This window comes from Agrilus planipennis, unplaced genomic scaffold (assembly GCF_000699045.2).
Source record: "Agrilus planipennis isolate EAB-ADULT unplaced genomic scaffold, Apla_2.0 scaffold56, whole genome shotgun sequence".
Taxonomy (NCBI): Eukaryota; Metazoa; Arthropoda; class Insecta; order Coleoptera; family Buprestidae; genus Agrilus; species Agrilus planipennis.
The window spans coordinates 1,525,299-1,549,896 of NW_020438870.1; the positions used below are offsets into that span (position 1 = coordinate 1,525,299).

Genomic DNA, 24,598 nt, shown 5'->3' on the forward strand with positions numbered 1-24,598 from the left:
AAATTTCCTTTCCGAGGCTTTGTGTCAGCCCAATCACATATTGTGTCAATACTTATCATTTTATCGTAATTTAAAAACTTGGAAATTGCACGGTACACTATAGGAACTACGATAAATTTTCCCTAATCGGCGCCATGTTTTTAGGCTCCTCCCATTTGACGGATCCCAATAGTGTAAAGCAAAAAGTTGTTCATTTGTTTTTGCGTTTTAGACATGCATTTTTCTAATTTATGAATAAATCGAGTAAAATTTTCAATGCTTTTTTGAATAGAAACTTCTTTACGCACGGTAGGGTAAGTTCGTTTCATGCGAGTTGCTATGTAACGAAATCATGCAACGGATTTCTCGTAGTGGGGATCGCTTGAGCCGTGAGCGCGCTTCAATGCAACGTTCGTTACAGACAACTCCGGCATGTATAGAGTAGCCCTAACAAAATGTATGAATGTATTTGTATGTGTGTCTACACTCTACAGTCGAAACGACGCCACTGACTAAACTAGACACATAGTGTACAAATAAAACCAATTCCTTAACCTCGACCCCGGTATGTTTCTGTGTTTGAAGAAGTTTCACTTCAGTAGTGTGTTATATAATTACACGTTGTATTTTTTTATTTTTAAATACTTTATGGATAGAATAACCATATTTTATTCAATAGAATTAGGATTTGTGATTTTTCGAGGTGGTTTTTTGTTTTCCCGATCTCGAGAATTTCCCGTGAAATCGAGAAAACATCTACGTACGAAAAAGTACAGTTCGCATCGAACATGACTATGATTCACATCGGTAGTTACGTTATTATCATAGGAGGATCTCACATTTATCTTTCTTAAGTAATGTGTTTACGTACATAATTGCAAGCTTAATTACTATTCAGTTTATTTTTGTATTATCATGATCATTGAACAAGCGTCTTTGAGTGAACCGTCGTCGACAGACACATTGAAATAAACCATCTGTCGCAATTACTAAGGCGAAGGTAATGCCGGGAAATTTTTATCTTTTTTAAATCGATTTTTTAATTACTCTGTAAGTGCTATTTTCGAATATAAAATTGCTTCAGCTAATTCTTTTTAGTATTAATGTGAAAATTCATTTAATATTTATACACTACAAATTATCTCAAATTAATGAAAAAAAAAAAATTGTTGCTGCTGTTACACCCTCGCCGGGAATCGAACCCCGCATCTTTGAGGTACATTTCCTCATTTTCGCTGCTGTCACCTTTCGTAGCTTATTGTTAGTGGTCAGAACATTGGTGCGTAAAGCCAAAGATCTAGTTTTAATACAATTCATTGTAAAATTGCTTAAACCAATAGTAATAATTTATTAAACTCAGAATATACAGCGGGGGCAATTTTATATTAAGAAAGGGCATTATTTTTAATACATCGCACTAATTAAGTTGTGGATTTAAAAAAATTAAAATTTCTTGAAGTCCTTAATTTCTAAAAATTCCTTAGTCTTAGGTATTCTATTGCAGTTTACAATAAATTTATATACTTCTTATAAATACTTGGTGATAGTTTTGCCACTTTTTAACGTAAAATCAACGAAGCTGCTAGTTGTGTGCGAAATTAAGAAAAGGAATCATTTAGTTTGGCTTTTAATAGTTATTAAATAAAAAAAAAACCGGAACGTCCATTTTTAGATATATAAGACCGTCTTCTTTAAAAATTTTTATCGATAATTTTTCCTAGACTATCTCGTACTCGTTTGAGGTCATAGGACACATACTTCACTAACCACTGACAGCATTACAATCCGTCTAAACGTAAATTAGCCGCTTTTGAAATCGTCACTGCTTTCAGAAAGTAGTGATTTATTTGAACTGGCTGCGACGTTATGTATGCACAAACGACCTATTATGAAAGTTATATTTGAAGACCCTTTTACCGTGATTAGTTTCATGACCGTAATGTTTCATCGTCATTTTCAAATTGTACATTTCCTGCTATTTTTTATAGCTATCAACATCATTAGTTTATCAAGAATGTAATTTTTCTCTTATCGGAGTTTGCAAGCAATGAAATAGGTAATAGAACAAAATGCAGCTGTTATTAATAGATTACGTCTAATTTAAACATTTTCTAACATTTTTACTGCCCAAGGTGATTTCATTTCTTACAATTCAGCTTCATTGAAAGATTTTTATGTAGACGAATTTAGCGATGAACTGTATTCAGTGTACATATGTTTGCCAGGATTGTGGTGTCGCTTTCTTAATATACGTTTGTCTTTTTCATGACCAGAATTTATTACATATATAAGAAAGACCGTTCAGTATTCTAAGTGCACGCAGTTTTCATTATTTTCAGACTGAATATTGCCCACTTATATACAGATAACCCAGATATCCCGACTACTGTACATCAAATATAAATGTCTGTGGTATCTAGAGCAAATATGGATTTGAAAAAATGATTTCGGATAAACTAAAACTAAATTGGGAAACTAAGTACTTACCTGTACTGATCAAAGATCTGAACAACATGATTTTAATAGTAAAATTAATTGAGAATAACGTTCAACTTAAGCTTTAATATTTTTCAACAAGTTTATAAATGTATGTATTATATGCCATTAACAGTATACGTTAAACAAACAAATCTTTAATGGTTATACCATTTCATTATAATGTATTGTAATGTTCGTGGGTTTAACAAAATTAACTCCTAAGACTGATAACGACAAAACCATTTATTTACGCTAATTATTAATATATCACTATTCACTGCGCTATTTATTTCACTGCCATCACTGTCAATTTTTTTCTGGATTCACTTCTGAAACGGTCAATTTATTTCTCCTCCTCTCGGCGATCGTCTCTTCCTTTAAACACTCTTTTGTTTACTTTCGGGAACCTTCTGGAAACGTCCGGATGGTTTATTTTTTCTTTGCTTTCCCAGAACGCAGGTACGACACACACATTTACTAGTACTAATCACTAATTTTATATGAAAAAGCATTAAAACCAACTTTCAAGTAAATCTGACTATAAATAAAATAGCTAACATATAAACGTGACGACCCCTTTTCACTCCCTTTCAGAGGTCGAATTTTTTTAAAATGCTAAAATAGGTGTTTGATTTTATGCCATTGAGCATAAATATTAAGTTTCATGTAAATCTGACTACAAACAAAAATGTCAAAATTTATACCATGAAGGTTTTTCCAAAAATTTTCTTTCACATAAACGTTGTCTTGTCAATTACAAATACAACAAAAAATAAATCAGTCAAATCGGTTGAGCCATGTTGAAATGATTCTCCGCTATACAATTTGCAATTCCCTAAAATTAACAGCTAGGAACAATTTGAATTTGGTTTTTACGTTTTTCTAGGCGAAATTGCTCCAACAATTTTCGAGTTTTGCGCTTAGCAAAACACATTTAGCGATCCATTTTTATATATATATAGAAGTGTGTATTGAATTGCGTCCATAAGTGACCACTATATGTAGTCCTGCATTAATGGGGTCGTTTTATGCACGTGCGTTTGGTCTTTCGCGAATGCGAACAGTGCATTCGTGGAAACGCGAACTTAATACATGCAAATTTATGATCTGAACTGGTACGTGCTTTTCCATTTGCTACGGCGAAAACAAATGACGCATTCAAATGGTAAAAATAGCGAATATGTTTTATGGACGACATGGTCCGCCATCACTTCAGGTGCAGACATACAAATTAAACAGTTTTGGGCGTGCTGTTTGGGATTTGTCATCGACGGGGTAATGTCCCAATTATTTAAAAATAATTTGATGCAAACATTTCTTCAAAAACGTTTCTGGGCGAAAAATGACTAGTACAATATGCATAAAATGCCCTTTAATGTTGTAATTTTATAAACAACTTTGAACAACAATTCTTTTAAATCCTATGACATTGTTAGTTACTTAATAGTGGATTAATATGCAATATTAATTTGAAATCATTTTTTCGATTTTTTATTTATCCACTACAAACTACCTCAAATTAATGAGGGAAAAATTGTTGCTGTTGTCACACCCCCGCCGGGAATCGAACCCGGGACCTTTGGCTTTAATAATAATTAAAAAAAAGGATTCTTAAAATCGAACCTATTATTAGAATTTCCCACTGGGAAAGTTCACGTTTAGTAAAAATTGTTTTGTAATTAATTGGTTGAGTCTATTACCTATTATTATTACGTTAATTTCGACTTTTCCAAATAGAGGAAAATATTGTTAATTCAAGTTTGCCATGTTAATACTTACCTATTTATTTTTGGTTTAAATCAATTAATTTCTTTTATTATGTTCTATTCTCGTAGCTAATATTATATTTTCGTTGTTTCAGGTAAAACATTGTGTCAGGCGTGCAACAAGAAGTGCTCCGGTGAAGTGCTTCGCGTACAAGATAAATATTTCCACACCCAATGCTTTAAATGCAAAGCTTGCGGAAATTCGTTGGCGCAGGGGGGATTCTTTCAAAAGGATGGTGCCTATTTTTGCACAGCCGATTATCAAAGGAACTTTGGTACAAAATGTGCAGCTTGCCAAGATTACGTAGAAGGAGAGGTGAGCGCAAAATTAAACTAGATTAGATAAAGTAATTGTTACAAATAGTACATTACGTACTGAGGGAAGAAACAGGGTTGTTTCAGACTGCATGTGAATCGAAACATGAGACAACCCTGTTGCTTCCCGAGGTACGTATACAATTTTTTGTCATGTTTATGCGGAAAGCTTGTCATTAAATTGATAGCTGGCGAAATAAGAGTAAATGATTTAGAGGTTAGAAAGACATTGTCATTGAACAACTGATTTCTGCGCATGCCCATAAACTTCAGCGCATGCGTTCAAAATACTAATTTCATTTCCTCCTGACTAAAACACGGCTGAAAAGAGGCCATTTCTTCCCTATCTCATAGCATGCAAAACGAGCTTTCCGCGCTAACATGACAAAAACGAGCTTTTCGCGCTAACTTAACAAAAAAGCGTTTATTTTCATATGAGTTAAAAAGTAAAGAAATGTTATAAAAAGTGCTCTGCAGAGAAATTGCACGATTTGTAAATGTGCCGTGCCTTTTCGTTGTTCATCCGATTTTTGACACGTTTAAATTCCGTGAAAATTGTCGTTCAATGCTTAACGTCGCGTCTCAAGCAATCGGATGGTCCACGATTTAAAGGTGGCTTCCCACGGTCCGTAGTAACACAGGCCCCACATCGCGCCGCGAACAGGAACTAGTGAGCACAGATCGGGCTTGGCTGCTCCGGGATTTTTTCAAAAATTACTGCCGTGCTGTATAAGCGAAAATATTGTTTAAACAATCAAAATCGCTTTTTTTAGGTACATCGTAATCAAATGCTCATTAAATGCTTTTGGAGCAGATCAGTTCCGAATTAAATGTTTTTATAATTTTTTTAGTAAATATTATTTCGCGACTTGGACAATACATTAGTTTGTCAAAAACAGGTTTAAGCAAGGAAATACTGTTTCACTCATATACTGTTCAGTGTCGTTAAAAACTAATTAAGTGCTGTAATGAAAAGTAAAAATCCATTGATTATGATTTCAGAAATTACTGGTACGCTATAGTAATATAAAGTTAGCAGATCATAAACAACAAATTGCATGCTCAATGAAAATAGCTTTTCTATTCACATAGTAATTAAATGCAAAAAAAAAAGACCAATTACCAACTTCTTTTATTTTTGAAATAGTGCATTAATGAGGAATTTTGATTTTGTGCACATTATGGGACAGTACCTTGTGAATGATATGCTCCATCAACATCATAAGGTCGTCAGACTGGTTGTTCACTCACCTCCACTCCTTCTTATCCTGAGCTAATCTTCGTATTTCGCTAAAACTAGAACATCCCGCATCCTTAACCGCCTCGCTCCAAACATACACCTTTAGCAACTTTTTTCGAATTTCGCGAGTATAGAAGTGACTTCTTTTTATTAAAGGCGACTGGACCCTGTGCTATCCTTTGCTTTATATCCCTACTACTATCTTCCGCTCCGACTTATCTGACTTCCTAGATACCCAAAATCAGAAACTTTCTAATATTTCGTCTTTTATCTTTACATTCGCTCTTTCCCTACTCTTTCTTCCATTGCATACCAGTATTTTTGTTTTACATTTTTTAACAACCCTTTAAACATTACATGAATGAAACACTGCGTAAGCCTTTCTGTGCCCCTTGTATGCCAAAGCGAAGTCTTATTTACTGGAGAAATAATAAGAACATTTAATTCGTAACTCATCTGTTTCCAAAGCGTTAAAGAGCATTTATTCATTGTGCATAATCTTAGGACACTTCATTAGCATTTGATGAGCATTCAATTACCCATATATTTGCATTCAATTCTCCTGATTTATTCTTCAGGAAGGAATATACTTTTAAATACTCAAACAAACCCCAATTTATGTGATAGGTACGATTAGACCTTATTGCATTACGATTAATTTCCCTATCTTCAAAAGTCTCATGATTCAATCGTAAGTTTCAAAATTATCGTATGTAAGGCAGTTTCAATTTTAACAGCCTCGTAGTTACATATTTCACGTTTTTGAAAAGTCGTTTTCTTTAGTAGGTACGAGTGGGCGTTTTTAAGTTCGCAGAGTGGGGGCTAAGATGTGGAAATAAAAGTACCAATTTATTTTTCCTTTTCAATATATTCACCTGCTATCTTTATACATTTTCCGATCTTACAATTAACTTAATTATACTGAAAAATATGCCAAAACTGCATCCTTCACTTCTTCGTCGCTTGAAAATTTCTTCCCACGATGATTTTTTCTAGCTTTGGAGTAGGTAATAATCACTGGGAGCTAGGTTAGGACTGTAGTAAGTAGGGTTGCCACCTTTTCAGGCTTTTCATAAAGTATTTATCGACTAAAAGGTTCAAATAAAAAAGTACTCAGCATAAATATAAAGTATTTTATTTTTTGTTTTTAAAAACATATTTTTTGTTACACCTAGCAGCCAGTAACAAATTGCTGTTGCTCTTAAATACATTAATAGCCTCCAAACATGGCAAATAAAGATTTATGTAAACTCAAAGTTCATTTTTAATTAGTTTTGATGAAGCTTTATTCCTGTCGTCCCATCACTTTGCGTTCATAACAGAGAATACTCTTTCTGTAAATGCTGAAGTGGCCGGAACGGATAGCAAAAGCGACACTACTTTGAACAGATTTGGGAAATCAGGTATTTCCATAATATTATTGATGTAAAAATACTCTGAATTTAGAATAATCGCTTACAAAATTACGATATTTACTTAAAGCCTAAAAAGGTGGCAACCCTAGCTATGCCACTTGTATACCAAGGTTTTACCTAGACAAGAGTCCCTGTAAATTAATGACTACTCTTCCAGTATGGTTTGAACTGATTTTCCTTTCTGGGTAAGGAATTTTATAACAGCGCGGTATCGATTTTCTCCATATTTCACAATTTCTTCCCGATTGACTTGTTTCGACGATAGTTCATAGACTACTGACCTAATTACTATAAAACTTGGTATTTATACTAATAATGAGTTGCTTAATTCGTAATGACTCGAGTAAGTATCCTCACTAATGACCTACCTACTCATTCCGCGAACTTAAAAACGCACCCTCGTACTTGTAATAACGGTACTAAACGCCGTCTGATTTTTATAACAGCATTGTGTTGTTATTTAAATATAAATAGTTCCGCACATTCAAATTATTATGAAGTAGAAACTAATTGTTTTTCTATTCATTTCAGGTTGTGACTGCATTAGGTAAAACTTATCATCAGAAATGCTTTACGTGCAACAGATGTCGACAGCCGTTTCCTTCCGGTGAAAAAGTAACGTACACGGGTAAAGAAGTGCTCTGTCATAAATGTGTAAATATACCAGTGAGAAATACGGCCACGCCAACCGGCAGTCCTACCACCGGCAATCCTAATGGTGAGTGTTTTTTTTATTATTGTTTTTTGTATTTAAATGATCCATTTTGGGCTCCGAAGCGGAGATGATTGAATCCCATACATAGATGAACATTTAGTCTAGTATATGTCCCCTCTTACCCCCCCCCCCTCACTCCCTCTCCTACCCCCGTGATAGATCGCACTCCACCCTCTCCTTGTTCCGCTAGTGTTATATTTCCTACTCATGATACGTCATGAATCTAAGAAATCCTTCTGTCTTCTTTAGTACGTGATCAACTGATCACCGATTATGTCTTGTTTGAAATATATTGCTAAACAGAGATTGATTTAGAATTACAATTTCATAATGGAAATTGATATAAACTGTTTCCTGTTGATCAGCAATTTTTATTATTTATATTTTGTAATAACTAACTTGATAAAAGATACAACACTTGATGTGTAAAATCTGCGTAATCCGTGGCGAACCCGAACTGCACCGCAAAAAAACTGATTAGCTTATCGATCAACGAGTAAAATGGCGAAGAAGAGATAACTTATTGCTATCCCTGTTTTGATAATCCCCGATTAGGCATTTATTTTGTAAACACTTGTAACATTTCCAAATACAGTATTTGGAGTCTCGCCTTTGAAGGGAACTATGAAAACCCGCAAGGTGTGAAGAGAGAGCTTTTTCTTACCTAACCTAACCTACATAACCGTAACTTAACAGAAGTTATGCGAGACTTGAAATATAGAATTTGTTTTTAAAATGGGTTTGAGCGCTGATCAATCGCAAGGTTTTCTTACTTAGGCGACGTTATGGATGTTAATAAGACATAAGCGAGATAGGTTGCTAAGACACCTTCTCAGACACAAAGGGTCGTTTAACGATATATTAAAAGCAGAAGCAGGAGTTAAAAAAGTTGGAGGAAGATCTAGATTGCATTGCTGTGCACAAATAGTTCAGAGATGTAGGTTGCTCTATTTTTTTGAAAAATGTGAAAATTGCTCAAGATCATAAAAAACTGAAGACCTTCTAATGATGCTGACTGTTCTATTGAATTTACAAAACCTTAAACCTTGTAATTCTCACTACTGAAATTTTTAAGTCTTTAGTTCGGTCTGATACTAACACAAACATTTTCTTATCTGTAATCTACGCAAGTAAATGCCTCAGTAGTCGTAAAATACATAAAATCAAAGGGATAATTAATAATTAGCGTTAATTTTAAGAAGGAATTATAGAGTCTTTATAATAAATAAAGTGAATTTTCATTTGATTTGGAGCCGGAAGTATGTTATTTTGAAGTATTAGGTAACTTTCAAATCTTTGTAAATTGTACATACAGCATTTTCTTGTATAATTTAGTTGTAGGATGCCTATTATAGTAAAATCCCCTGAATACTAAACTGTTGCGTAAACATAAATAAGACAATAGAAAAGTGTTCGCTTGGGAAATGATTTTGTGTAAAAAGACGTGAAATATATACATATGTTGCACGTACGTACTTCTATAGATGTAGATAAGGAGAAAGTCGTGATGGTCTAAAAATTGCACCAACAAAATTTTTCTGGGTTTATTTAAATAAAGTTTATTGTGGTTATAAATATAGTTGCAGTAACAAAAAAGGCATAACCGTAATTTCAAAACGTTTTCACTTTCACCGTTAGAAAAGTTGACTGCTTTGTGATAAACTATTTATTTTATCTTAATTTAGCTTGTATTTGGCAGTTCCTGGAACATTCGTATTTGGGTATGTCTATAATTTTCTGATAAAGGTTAAATGTAAAAGAGATAATTTTTCATTAAGTCGACATACTATTTAAGCAGGTATCCAAGACAGGATAATTTAGAAAAATGAAAAAGTCATGTTTATTGGCTGCGGTTATTTTAATGGAAACGTTGCATGGTGTACTTAGTAGTTTTTTTCTTCTAGTTTTTTTTTCAGAATAAATATTTTAGATTTTCTTTTTTATTGTTACCTACATGTATAGTCAAATTTCCATAACTCTAATCTTTTAAAGGCAATCAGTTACGCTTGAAAAAAATAGTTAAGTTAAACCCACCTTTTATTATTTCATCAAATTGTTGTTTTCAATATAAGTAAGATGTTTCGTTTCTGCTATTTCAAAGGTAATACATATAAGCATTGGAATTTTATTATTTTTTTTTCTATATAACGGACCTTTTTACATAATACTTTAATAGGTTTCTACTTTGAAAAAACATAAAAAAATGTTTTATGGAAATTTCTCTAGAACGTACTTAATCATGAAGAAAAACATAGTTTTGGAAAAAAAATCGTTTTTAATGTTTATATTATAAATATTTTGAGCTGTCATTTTTTCTCAATAACTAGAAGAAGAATGCGTCCAAATTTCACTCAATTCGAAAGTTGCATTTGAGAAAAAAAAATTTTTTAATTTTTTGTTTTTTCAATTTATTCAAAAACCAAAATAAATAGAAATCTGAAACTTGCAAGATAAATATGTCTCATTAGTACCAGTATATATTTTTATAAATTGAAAACATGATGTTCGGTTACCCTTCTGGAGCCGATTCACTATGCTCATCATCCTATGATCTTTGTTTCAACTTTGTTACTGTCACATTGGTTGGGTTGTGGTGTGTTTCTTTGATTAGTACATTTGATATACATGTATCATACTAAATTCAAGTGCTACTTAATCATGAGGAATTTAACAGTAAAAATTATGATATTTAGTTAGCCAATGTTGAAATGAAAAGGAACAATCTATTCGAATTGGCAGCGATATACCAATACTGTATGTGTATATGTATATTAATGTTATGTCAGGTCATCGTTTTAGGATTATCCACAGTTTGATAAGACTAAGTATTTATGTCGTTTACTTTGCAGTATGAAATAATATCGTTTCTTTGAACTGGCAACTGCATACAATTGTGTGTGCACTTAATTATTTATCATTAACAGATAACAGAACCAACAATTCGTTCTCTTGTTGATATTGCAACATTTTATGCATGAAGTCTCTTACAATAATAATGCTTCGTTTGTTTAAGATAGATTAGCAAAATTGAGATTTATGTTTGGTCTTACATTTGTAAAAAGTAAATTGGATTTTTTAAAGTAAACGCAAGGTATTACATTAATATGAAATCGCTTTATCAAACTTAATCTTTACTAATCTTTTGAAAAATGTGTGTTTGTATATCTATGTACACATAATATTATCTAAAAAGTGTTTGGATGATGCAGCAGTATTGCATAAAAATTAAAAATTGGACTGTTGTCAATATCATATATAAAAGAAATGTCAGCACAGTGTAAAGTGGTATTACGTAGTTAGTATCAGCAATTTCTTATGCCGAAGTGTACGATGTGTTGCATACCTATTTACAAACTATTCCTTTAATTTTTAACCATTGATTACTATACATCTATTAAAAAACCATAATGGCCGACATCAGTGACAATGTGACAACAATTGAAAAAGAATTGTGGCCGACAACTGCAACAATTAGAAAAGAATGATGGCTGATACTACGTCATAGTGGAGCAATTTCAAACAATTTTTAACACAAAGAATGCAATTAAATAAATTGTTCGCAAAAATGAATTTCGACCACTCGAAGCAATGGTGCTAACAGTTTCGAGCTCACAGTGACTGATAGGGGAGAAGAACTAATATCTATTAAAAAGAATTTCGTACAAAATTGTCGATTGAAATGAAATACTTATACTGTGTGTATGCATGTATTAGTACGCACTATGCACAGTGAAGTCTATTTTTCAGTATGGCATAAAATATAATCTCGTTAAGGTTGGCTTATTATACTGATTGTGAGAACGCGTTAATCTGATAGGTACTTAACTTAAGCACTGTTAAATGATGTTATTGTTGAGTCATCGGACACAAAGTTTGTCTGTTACATCGCGATTACATCACTATTATTGTTGACGAAAGTTGTAGAAATAGCTAATGATAGACCTTGGTCAAAAGCGAGTATATGCATAAATTTTCTAACAATTCTTGTGTATTTTTGGTGATTGCAAGTTTCTTTCTTTCTTTATGTGATTAATATAATGATTTATTATTAACGATAAGATAGGTTAAACTTTGTTATTATTTGTGATCCTATCTTGTGGTTAGCCATTCTTATCAATCATTTCCTTTAAAATTAGTGTTTGTTATTCAAATACAATATTGACTGACCAATCACAAAAGATATCAAAACCTAAAGCCCCTGTTATACACTCCCTGTAACGGGGTCGGCGCTGCCTGCAGCATGAAGGAACGTCCTGGCGCATTGTTTCTCGAACATCATCGGTAAATGATACAAACAAATGCACTTCAAGTATTTGTCATGCATTTTAAACAGTTTCCAAAACTTTTTGTTTTAATTTCCTATTGGCCTCCCCAAAAATGACCCTCATGTTCAAAATTAATTTTAAATTAAACAAAATATTGAGATTTTTTTAAAGGGCATCCTAAAAAAAGTGCCGGATCCAAGCCGATTATCCGGCACATCTGTAGTTTAAATGCATTTCAAGTGTTAGCCGTTTTCGAAAATCTTTTTTTTTTTTTTAAATTAACGAATTTGCATAGAAGATTTGCGGCTTATAAAAGAATGGCGTTCTAGAGATAATTTTTCATTTACTGGTTGCGAAGTTCTTTTTTAATCAAATGAATAATATGTACTTAATGTTTAAATATGTTTGTTTAGTCGAAGGTCAAGACTTAAGCATACATAATTAATTTTTATTAAATGATCAATATTACTGCACATCTTCGTATATGCTTAAATACAAACACCATTACACTTTAAAAAGATAACTTTTTAATTTTAGAAATAAAAATAACTAAAAGCTTAAAGTTATCATGTACGTAAATATACATATTTAAAAATCATTGAATTAGAAGCGCAAATGCTTCTTGTTTTGAAGCTATAAAGTCAATTTACAATTTTAATTTTCACCTCATAAAATCCTTAACCCATTTATCAAGGGAAGCGTAGGAAGAATACATATATATTTGTACGTATGTATGCACATAAATCTTTCAAGGCGTTTGACAAAAGTACATTAACGGACTTACAAATGGTGTAAAGTGTAAAGAAATATATGCGTTGAATGCTTAAAATATTTCTTTTTACAACCGAACTAGAAATGGCACATTTTCTTTGTCGTCGAGCGAAAATGCATTTTTGGTGAATATGTGAAATATGTTTTCCCAGTCATTATAATATGTGTCTGTCTGAAAATGCCACTTCCTTATGTAAAAATGTGATGATGCCTGTAACACAATATCCCTAAGTTCAGTTCAGAACTTGCTACTAATGCATTCATACATTAGTCATAATATTTAAAAGAAAAATAGATAGTAAACATTTCGCCATCAGTATTTTCTTTTCTAACGACAAGTTTGCAAAGGCTTCAATGTCTCGACCCTGACTATGACAACATAACTGTAATCATTAAGTCGAAAGCAATATTAATTGAATAAGTTCATTGGCTTGTGTATTTCAATACTTTTAACTTCCAAAATTAATTTATGTATGTTAAAATCATTTTACATATAGTTTTTGTTCATTAACAGCTGAAAATAAAGGAATTTAATCTACTATACAAGATTGTTCACTAAAATAACTCATTAATATTTTCTATAAAAATTCATATTCGTTTATATAGNATAAGTATTCATATTCGTTTATATAGTAATAACGTACTGTAATGTACTATAACTGGTCTGTTAAATATCTTATATATTATAATTTATAGTGTTTCCATTTCCAAATATACTCAAAATTAGTATTGTGTTATTTGTTTAATAAATTTTTGTTACGGTATTTGGCTGCCTTAAAAATTAAAAGAACACATTAATAATTAACTGCACATTTACGAGTATGAATCATTTTGGAGTGTAAAAGTGATATTTTTTTGCTAGCGTTTTAAATTTTTATTGTCTTTTGAAGTGCTTACGTAATGTAATTTGTTTCTTATCATTGAAAAACAAAGTTTGTTTTGTAGTCAGATAGTTGTCGGTAAATTGTAATATAGGCTTTTGATGAGAAGCAAGAGAATGGGAAGTAGTACATTGCATATTTCATTTTCTTTTATTATAATTTATACAAAATGCGTAAATAAACGGTGTAAATGCTATTTTTTTTTACATAATTTATAATGTGTACTTATCTCAGAAATGTAGTAGAATCTATAGGACGTTATAAATAAGTTAGCATGGATAATATGCTAAAACCACAAGACATTATTTGTTATTTTGCCTGTGTACCTCGGGAAGATTATCAGGTCCGGAACAAAGATAAATGATATTGAAATTAAAAATTAAACAAAATAAAAAAAGTTAACAGAAATTGAAATACTCGATGAAAATGCGTTTTGTTAATTCAGCAGATATGGTTCAATAAAAGAGTTAATTCTCATTTATGTCTGTAATACCACATTACAATTCGAGTTATAGATATCTATAAATTAGAACTTGGAATAAATGTAAAAGTGCATGTATGTCCAGTCAATAAAAAAATATTCCAGTTCGAGAATAGATTTTGAGTTATAGAAGTTAAAGTTACAGAAGTTCGAGTGTATTATTAAAAATTCGAGATAGTATACATATGGTAAAATTAGAAACAATCGGTAGGATACTGAGTGTTTATTTTGTGTTTGTTGTTTCAGAATGTGCTGGTTGTCACGAAGAATTAAAAGAAGGTCAAGCATTGGTGGCTTTGGACAGGCAGTGGCATATTTGGTGTTTCAAATGCGGTACTTGTGGAGTGGTGCTTCATGGCGAATATATGGGCCGCGACGGCCTTCCGTATTGCGAGAAAGATTACCAGAGACAGTTTGGGGTCAAGTGTGCTTACTGTAATCGCTATATTAGCGGGAAAGTTCTGCAGGTAGGTAATTTTTCATAAATATTAATCTAAGGCGAACCCCGTCAGTTAATTATGCTCTCCAGAGTGTCTTTCGCTTGTTAGGCGTAACAAAAGTGCAATTTTTTACAGTTGTCATAATACTTTTATAGTACCGTTACTGAACTGACTTTGAAAATAACAGTCACATTATATGCATAATTTTTTTGCGTATTAATTAACCGCTCTGTAATATAAAGCATTTTACCTAATTAAATATACTGTATGCTCACGATCAGTATTAAATATTACATATAAAAAGATGTAGGTGTTTTTGAAATTTTGCAAGTTAAACGTTTAGTGTAAGGGCTATTCGTTATTTTAAGTAATGAGGAAACACAATGTTGGTTTTTAACATTTTTTAATGTTTCTTTCAACATTGTTACTGTTTGTGAGCATCTAGTACATATTGAAATTTCACACACATAGGTACTGTCGAATTTTTGTTAGCTGTGCGCGCGCAACTTCCGTTGCATGACAAAAATTTTACTCTTATCGCACCTTAATTCAGTCGAGTGGGGACGCTGAAACATTTTGCTTCTATTTATTTTTGAATTTTTGTTCGGTTCTTCGTATATTATAAATTCATATTATCACCTTACTTATATTTTTTAAAATAAAACTTATAACACAGGGTAATGCTGATGTACATTTTTTATAATTCGAATAGCATTTTTTATTTTGATACCTATAAATATGCACTCAAAATTTTCAAAGCTTTCTGTGGTTTCGAATGGAATCACTCTGAATCGCTCTAAGCTCAATATATTGTTGTCAAATATTCATCACTATCTTGGTTTCTTTTAATTTTTAGGCGGGTGATAACCATCATTTTCACCCTACTTGCGCTAGGTGTACGAAATGCGGTGATCCTTTTGGTGATGGGGAAGAAATGTACCTTCAGGGGGGTGCAATTTGGCATCCCCGTTGTGGACCTGGTCCCACCGAAAATGGACAAATATTAAACGGAGGTGGCGAAAACGGTCACCTTACAGACGTGGAATCCCGAGGAGGTGATATTTCCGGCAGGGAATTCGACAGGATGAGCAGTTCTGGTATAAGCGAAATGCAAGTAAGATAACATCGTCTTTCTTTTTTTACGAAAACAATTTATAGAAGTGGCTTTAATTTCTGTATTTCGGTTGTGATTTATTATTTGAACTTTTGAGTATAAAAGACAAATACAGATCTTGAAGACCAAATAAATAAATACATACGTACATCTATATTGAGTTTAATCATTCAACTTTCAAATCACCATCATGCTATTTTGATGTATATCTTATTCCATTATTTTTGTTACTTTTGTAGTTGTAGTACTGTTGGTGCTAAACAGCAATGAGGAAGTAATGTTTTTTTTATTGTTAAAGTTAACTGTAACCTCAAATACATGTTAGAAAATAATCTAATTTTTTCGCTTTTATTTTTTAGACGTTTGGTCTTTATTTCTAATAAAAATTATTACTGTACATTCCTATTTCAAAATAAATTCTTAATGTTTTTATAATCGTAGGCGACAACGATGAGAGGGGTAAATGACGTGGAAAAATTTTGATTTTTTTCTCAAATTATCTTGTTTTAATCTTTAGTATACATGTTACATCCCCATTATGTTTAGTTACGATATGTACATATCATTTTGCAAAATTTGTGTTAACAAAATTATGTGGAGCATTATTATTTTCTTGTTTCGTTTTTTTAGTGTTGTTAAAATACTTATTGTGCTGTTGTTTTTTCTCATCTTTTATTTATTTCAGTATTTCTTTGATTTATTTTGTTTGCATGTTGAATATTTTGCAGTTTTCAATGCGTTCTCGTACCCCTAGCTTGAATGGTTCATTATACAGTCCCACAAGCATGACTAGAAAGGTTAGTTTTTATATTTCGTATTATTATTTGTTAATTTCACCGTTACTCTGCTTGATGTTTTGCATCTATTTTTTTTTTTACGAATTACCTACTAGGCATTGATTCATTTCATTACAGTTAGTTTAGTTGCAAACGAACTACATCTTGTATGACCAGCACTATAAACCTTGAAATAAATTTCTCGTTTATGTTAATTTTAGAACTTGTTTCGTGGAAATAAATAATGGAAAAAATGTTACGAAATCTGTTATATTACGGATATTACGTGTCATAACAGTGGCACGTTTCAGCAACTTCTTTTTTGTAGGAAACTGTAATTGAATTTTTAATGTTGACTACCTCTGCAATAGCAGTTTATATACCTACAAATATAAAATTTTTGATAGGAATCACACAGAAGGTTCGTTATAGTATGCAGATATATTTGCTGTTCAATTATCTGTTAATAATTTTTTTTCGATGTTTTTTGAAATGTTGAATNGTCATCTGTGGGAAGGTCGGTAGGAGCCATACCAAATTATAACGGTAAGTTTCCTTTCTGACCGTATTAGTTATTTTCACTTAGGTTTAATTATCACAATTTGAAGTTATTTTTACACACCTCACAAGATGCCAGAAAAAGTAATTGGTGATAATATTGTAACGTATACAGTATAGAAACGTATTATAATCCATTTCAAGTATTAATAGCTGATAATTTAAGGTACTAATAAGGTTCCTAAGTCATTTTTTGAGCATAGACTTAGTTATGGACGAAGCTTCAATCTCGTAGTTTCGTTGGGTGGTCGGCTTCCTTACGGTTAGACTTTCATTAATTTTGTGGAGTAATGTGGGTTGCCTGCCAGTCTTGATGTCTGATGGTCAAAAATAAATTATAGATTAATGTTGGTCAAAACTATGAAAAAAAGTCTTTAGTCTTTTTACTAATTATTTAATAATCGATTAGTAGTAAATTTATGGATAACTAATTTCCACATTTTCGTAGCATTACACGTATAGAACTCCCTCTCCTGGTTTAATATTGAGAGATTACAAGTCGCATACTCTCGATGGTGATATCTCTCGCATTTACACGTATAGTTATTTGACCGAAGAACCAACCCTAGGATATTTAAGAAGACCAATCCATCCGTACGATAAGGCCCCAGTTTCTCCTCATTTTCATAGGCCTACATGTAAGACTTCCTGAACCTAATTATCTCTAACAATCGAGCAAAAATAAAGTAACCTCCCCCTAAATATTTCATGAACCACTGGAGCCATATCGAAATGAAATTTTGCGAATACTGTATCAATATGTTTTCTATTTTCAAGTTATTTTGACAACACTAATTATTAAGCTCTCTTAAAGTATTTTTGAATTGTTTAAATTTTCTTAAAAATTGTAGTCTCTTTTTAAAAATCATCTGTACTGTATGGTAATTGTTGATTCGCATTTAAATTCAAAGTGTCTTTTGAATAATCCCCCCCCCCCGTTTCACGGCGGCGCCACCTGAAATATTGACTTCACAAAAATAACTTGTAAAAGCAGTAAACCGTATCTCCGATGGTTCAAGAAGTATTTATGGGGGGTAACATTATATTCACTCAGTATATTCTATATCTTCTAATGCAGCTAAAAATAAATTCGTAATTTATTGTTGTGTAATAGATAATTACGTTATTGTCTACATTTTTATTGATACTTTTACCTCAACTTTTTTCATGTGCATGTTCATATCAAGGTTTGTTATTTTTATCATGTTTAGCGGTGAACCGTACTGTAAGTAAATTGCAATATCGGTTACCTTGAAACTTAAAAACTATATTCTTTGTAATATTAATCGTTTCTTAATAATTGGTTTTCAGTTTGTAAAGTCAACCAGAGTAGCAAATAATAATTTTCATTTTTTTGTGTTGTATTTCGGTTGTGATTTATTATTTGAACTTTTGAGTATAAAAGACAAATACAGATCTTGAAGACCAAATAAATAAATACATACGTACATCTATATTGAGTTTAATCATTCAACTTTCAAATCACCATCATGCTATTTTGATGTATATCTTATTCCATTNAAAAACTATATTCTTTGTAATATTAATCGTTTCTTAATAATTGGTTTTCAGTTTGTAAAGTCAACCAGAGTAGCAAATAATAATTTTCATTTTTTTGTGTTCGTTTATAAAAAAAATATGTGTGTATGGTTTATGTACTGTGTCAAGATATTTTGCAGGGTTATCGTTTTTCTTTGCGTAATTACCAATGAACTTGGTGGCGAATGGTCAGTTTAATCTAAATGCAAATGTTTGAATTATCGAATTATTTACTTTATGAAATTAGTGCCTTTTTAATTACGTTTATTCAGATGGTTTATAAATATGTTGGCCAAGGACGACAAATCATAAATTACTTCTTTATTAGTAATTGATTGTGAATGAATTAATTTACCAAACTGAATTTTGAATTGTCCTTAAGTGATTTATATTAAGTGAATATCGCATAATCGCATTAGTTTTATATGTCACAGTGAAGTCCAACTGCAACTGTACAAAACAAAATTAATTTTTTTCTTAAATTAAAACAGTTGATTGTATTTTTACATGAAAGAAAACAATTTTACGTAGGGTGTTTGAATGATTAGTAAATCAACAGTTTTTTTGTAACTTATTAATTTAGTACAAAAATAACAGAGTTTTATTTATATACAGCTCAAAATTCGTTGAGAAGTAGTGGAAAACACAAGCACGGTTCAAAGTCTGCTATGAAGGTGCTAGTCGATTCGATTAGAAGCGAAACGCCTCGTCCCAAATCACCTCATATGAACAATGAGGAACCAATAGAACTTGCCCATTATCCAGGTGCTAAACCACCAAAACCTGGCGAACCGCCCAAAATTGAACGGGACGATTTTCCCGCACCACCTTATCCTTATACTGATCCAGGTATCTACGATCTTAATAATTGTTTTTTGACTAATATGCCCGATTTCGTATTTTATCTACGTATTTTATCCACGCATTTAGAGCGAAGGAAAAGATGGTCGGATTCTTATAAGGGCGTGTCTAATTCTGACGATGAGGATGAGGTAGACGAGGCCACTGCTAAACAGTTACACGACGAAAGATTGAAGAAAGAAGAAGAGGAACTGAGCAAGATTGCGTCTGGAATTGGAAAAGTTTTTCTGAAGAATGTGAAAGAAAGAGAAAAGTTCAAACAGTGGAAAGCGGCTCATTTGGATCCAAGAAATGCGTCAAGGTACCACCAATTATGTTACTCGTTATTTTCAGCTTTAGTTTTTAATCCTTAGTATCCTATCAGTATTTCTCTCCATATTACGCAAATGATTAAATAGAAAGACAATTGCAATTATTATTTTATTGTTAGAACGCCGTCTGCTAATAAGGAGCCTCCTCACAAACTCCGATATGATTCACCAATTGGTGCTAGTCCTTCTAGAAACCTAGATCACCCCAAACCGTTTGACGATGATGATTTCGATAGATCTTACAGCTGTAGGTCATCTGTGGGAAGGTCGGTAGGAGCCATACCAAATTATAACGGTAAGTTTCCTTTCTGACCGTATTAGTTATTTTCACTTAGGTTTAATTATCACAATTTGAAGTTATTTTTACACACCTCACAAGATGCCAGAAAAAGTAATTGGTGATAATATTGTAACGTATACAGTATAGAAACGTATTATAATCCATTTCAAGTATTAATAGCTGATAATTTAAGGTACTAATAAGGTTCCTAAGTCATTTTTTGAGCATAGACTTAGTTATGGACGAAGCTTCAATCTCGTAGTTTCGTTGGGTGGTCGGCTTCCTTACGGTTAGACTTTCATTAATTTTGTGGAGTAATGTGGGTTGCCTGCCAGTCTTGATGTCTGATGGTCAAAAATTTAAAAACCCTTTGTGTGAGCTTTATGTATATTTCATGTAGATTACAAAAAAACAAATGGGGAATACATCTACAAAGAGATCAAGTAAAGAAGGCTCACAGGGTTTGCTCCATAGCGTGACTATGCTTCAAAAATGAACATAAGTGAAATGAAAAGAAACTTCACAAAATTCATTGTGGAATACAACCAAGTATTCTCCTTCTAAACTATTAAAAATGTACTTTAATAAAAAAAGAATTTAGTACGATTTTTTAGTATAGGCACTTAAATCTGAATTTAGTTGTACAAAATGAATTATACAACTACCTTAAGTATTTTTTTAATATTAGGGAATAATTTTTGAAGTGAATTTGAACACTGTAACAATTATCTATTTTTTCTGACATTTATACGAATGGTTTAGTAAATTTTACACTTGTTAATGTTATTAAATCGAAATACATTAAATTACTTCAAACCCTCTCAATAAACCACTCTTGGTACAATTGGCAATCAATCGGTTTAAACAAAGGTGAGAAAGCATGGTACCTACCTCTTAACAAACTGAAAATTGTTCAATATAATGCTTTATTTGCAAAATTTGGTTTAAAAAATGGTGTTTTATTTGATACGTTATATAAAAATACAAAATTAATAAATTTAATTTCTTTTCCAACTAAATCTTGCAAATAGATCATATGACATTATGGCATGGTTGTAAATAACAGTGGACAGTTTTTTACCCAACAGTAAAAATTTTAAATTTTTAGGAAGACTTTTGATTAAGAGAATGTTTTTTTTTACATAATACCTTTTTTATGGGTAATTGAAGATACTAATTACTGTTGTTATTGTATATTATTAGAAGGTTGAACATAACCCATGTAGTTATTAAACTTTGTAAAATAATTGACTAATATAATGCCTTGCGAGTTTTTCTCCAAGAATTTCTTAAAATGATTGAATGTGTGGTTTTTGTTCTCTGATCTTCACTAAACCCGACTGAATTTTTCTGCACAATTTTATTTTGTGTCTCAATATGTTTGAGTTGCTGACATTGTGGGCTGGCAATTCTTTTGATTTGATGTTGATTATTTAGCTTGTTATTAATATTTTGTTTTATATTAAGTATCTATTTTATTATTTTGCAAAATGCGTGTTGGTTATTTTTTTATTTTTCGTTTGTGAAACAGTTATATCGTCATTACGTAATGTACCGAGACCTGGCTATGGACTTAAGTCGGCTACGTTGCCCAACGGATATACTTACGTGAGTAAATTGTTCTGACAATTCCGAGACTTTCGACAATAAAATATCTACTTCTTAATTGGTTGGCGTTACAAATTCTTCATTTTGCAATTATTTTCATCTGATAAATTTTTGTTACATTAATTGTGAGGTTTGGCTAGGTTACGGTTTAGAGCATATACTACCAGAGGTAGTGCTTGCTGTGCCGAAAACAATTACTACCTAAAAGTGAGAGGATATAAGGTGTGACTTCTCTGTATCCTATTTAGATTCATGGTAAGCTACTCCTTGAAGTATGTGCTCTGGGATTCTTAATGATTACAATGTGTGATTTTATTTTATTTTGGAAGTCTTGGATTGTCCACAGTGCACACACAAATACACATAAAACACTTTAGAATCTAAAATTTCGATAAAGTAGCACGGTATGATAGCAAACGTTCGTGGGATCACGAGAAGTATTGTTTTGATAATTTGCATTTGTCATACAGTTGTCAGTGCATTACGTCATGTTCCTAAGCCGGGCTATGGTCTGGCCCCTCGCTCTAATACCTTCAGTTCTTCGGCCGTTAGTTATCCGCACATTACAGTAAGTGATGTCAGGTTGGGAAAAAGAATAATCTGTGTTGTGATTTTTGATTTATTTTTATTAATCGACTGCTAATCATCAGTTCATAAATGCACGTTTAACATATGTAGTACGTATTGTTTATCGGGGATTAATTACTAGTTTTATTTTTGGTAAACCAAGAATAATATAATTTATGTATGTTTTACTACCATTTTTTTTAAACATTGTATCCTGAAAAGTGAATTTCCATAAAATTCTGTAAAATATGAAAATTAAAATCTTAATTACACCTTATTGTAAATGAGCATGTAAACTCTTTAACATTATAGTTCCTGTCCTATAGATGTAAAGATTGTACAAAATTAGGATTAGTAGGTGTCATTTATCTGTTTATTTAAAAATATTAATAATAAAACTTAGTAAAAACATACCTAGTTACTTGTTAGTTAAAAGGAAAGTAAAAAAAACTTCGTTAATTTTGATTGTTGGTTAATTATTGATACAAAAAGGAAAACCTGGTTGGAAATTCACTATTCTTCTTTCCTTTTATGTTTTATTTAAACATGCTGTTTAATCATGTTTTGTTGGTTCCCACCTTAAATTAATTAGGGCTTTTATAGCGACAAAGTAACACGACCTTTTGTTTAATCAAAATTTTTTCCTGAAAGAGTTTTAACTTCACAGGCGGATTATTCGTTTAGTCATAGTGGAATGGGTGTAAAAACGCACAGTACAGATTTTAGCAGTGGAAAGTCGGACAGTAAGTGTGGCAGTTTTATTTTAAATGATTTGTTTTTATTTTCTTTTTTTTTTGTTTTAACGTACGTTTTGTGCAGTATTTACAACAACTAAAGCCGTAACGATTATTTTTGTTTTTCTTAACACAGTTCGATTTTCAAGCTTTCAAGCAGGCTTTTTGTATTTTTAATTAAATTGGCTTTGTCGTTGTTTTAATTAATTTAATTTAGTTATCGAACTTGTTAGCGTAAAATGAATATTTCTTATGATGATTATGACGATGATGATGATGTTAGAACTCTACAGTGATCTGTGGGTGAATCATTTTTATCAAAATCTTGTCATTTTTCTACAGTTTCAATGGGTTCCATAACAGATGTCGAGAGAAGGGCTCTGGTAAGTAAGGCAACTCTAGGCGTTTGTCGATATTATTTTAATGCTTTTGTGCACGTGATCTTGGCTATTTTTCTTTTAAGTAATCCTTAAGTATTTGCATTAAGATTATATTTTTAATGGGATATAACAAAATTTTTTTAGCTCATTTTAATCTGAAAAAGAACTATTGCAAGCCGTATATACGTATATTTCGATTGTAGATAATGAATATTTTATAAGGTAGTTTTAAGAAATAAATATATCACTCTTTTTAAACTAGTTCTTGTGGCTGATAATAGTATGCTTTTTTCTCTCGGGGGGCTTACATTCCTAAATTTTAAGAATCTTTTAAAATGCATACACCTCATAAAAATTATTGTATTAAAGCTACATAATCAGTATATTTTTTAAGCATTAGTGTAATGTGAAATACAAGAAAATGTTGTTTTTAAGCTTGTATAATAATGCGAATATAGAAAAGAAAATATTTTTTCTATATGATTGTAACTTAACAAATTTAAAATTTTAAAAATGTATCTAATATTTCAGTCGGAGTGGCTACAAACTGGATTAATCGCGGATTACCATAGTAAATATTAGGAAACTTCTAAAAGTATCAGGGAATTTAATTTTGACAATTCAGTTTCAAATTTTTTATAAAAATATCTTCAATTTATTTCAATCTTTTTCATATTCAACAACTCAACTTATACTTACCGTATGTTAAAAGAAACGCTACATGTTATCGCATAGAACACAAAACCTTAAGAAAAAAAATTAACAATTAAATGCATTTTTGTCTTGCTATTAAACTTCAAAGTTTAATCAAAATAATAAATTAGCATTCGCTAGATAGTGTACATGCGTGGTTTATTTATAATTCGATAATAATTCATTTAATCCCAAAATTGAATTGATGACTTAGAATTTTGTGCTCATTTCAATGATATATACACAGCGAATGCGAAGTTTTTTAACACCCCGCTTATTTTTAACAGAATAATCTATAATAGGACATAAATAATTTTATTAAATTTTGACTATTTCGTTTCTCGCGCTGTGATAATTACCAGTTGGTTTGTGAAAATACATGTAGGTACACCTTTATTCTTCATAAATTCGGGAAAAATATTAAAAATGCA

At 31.5% G+C, this 24,598-nt stretch overlaps 1 protein-coding gene across 11 annotated transcripts in view; it reads left to right on the top strand.

Annotated features, from left to right (window-relative positions):
* LOC108732673 (actin-binding LIM protein 3) overlaps positions 1-24,598 on the top strand; it is a 47,145-nt gene that overhangs the window by 20,568 nt on the left and 1,979 nt on the right. For 3 of the 11 annotated variants that reach the window (XM_018463602.2, XM_018463599.2, XM_018463601.2), the window contains exons 3-14: positions 4,319-4,539; positions 7,725-7,911; positions 14,553-14,773; positions 15,603-15,860; positions 16,589-16,657; positions 17,643-17,832; positions 19,349-19,582; positions 19,664-19,895; positions 20,025-20,200; positions 22,264-22,361; positions 23,028-23,103; positions 23,437-23,477. In XM_018463602.2, the coding sequence (XP_018319104.1) occupies positions 4,319-4,539; positions 7,725-7,911; positions 14,553-14,773; positions 15,603-15,860; positions 16,589-16,657; positions 17,643-17,832; positions 19,349-19,582; positions 19,664-19,895; positions 20,025-20,200; positions 22,264-22,361; positions 23,028-23,103; positions 23,437-23,477 (2,003 nt within the window). Of the gene's footprint in view, positions 1-4,318; positions 4,540-7,724; positions 7,912-14,552; positions 14,774-15,602; positions 15,861-16,588; positions 16,658-17,642; positions 17,833-19,348; positions 19,583-19,663; positions 19,896-20,024; positions 20,201-21,716; positions 21,794-22,263; positions 22,362-23,027; positions 23,104-23,436; positions 23,484-24,598 lie in introns of those variants that run through there. The other 8 variants (XM_018463607.2, XM_018463608.2, XM_018463603.2 and 5 more) reach the window with 8 other exon arrangements.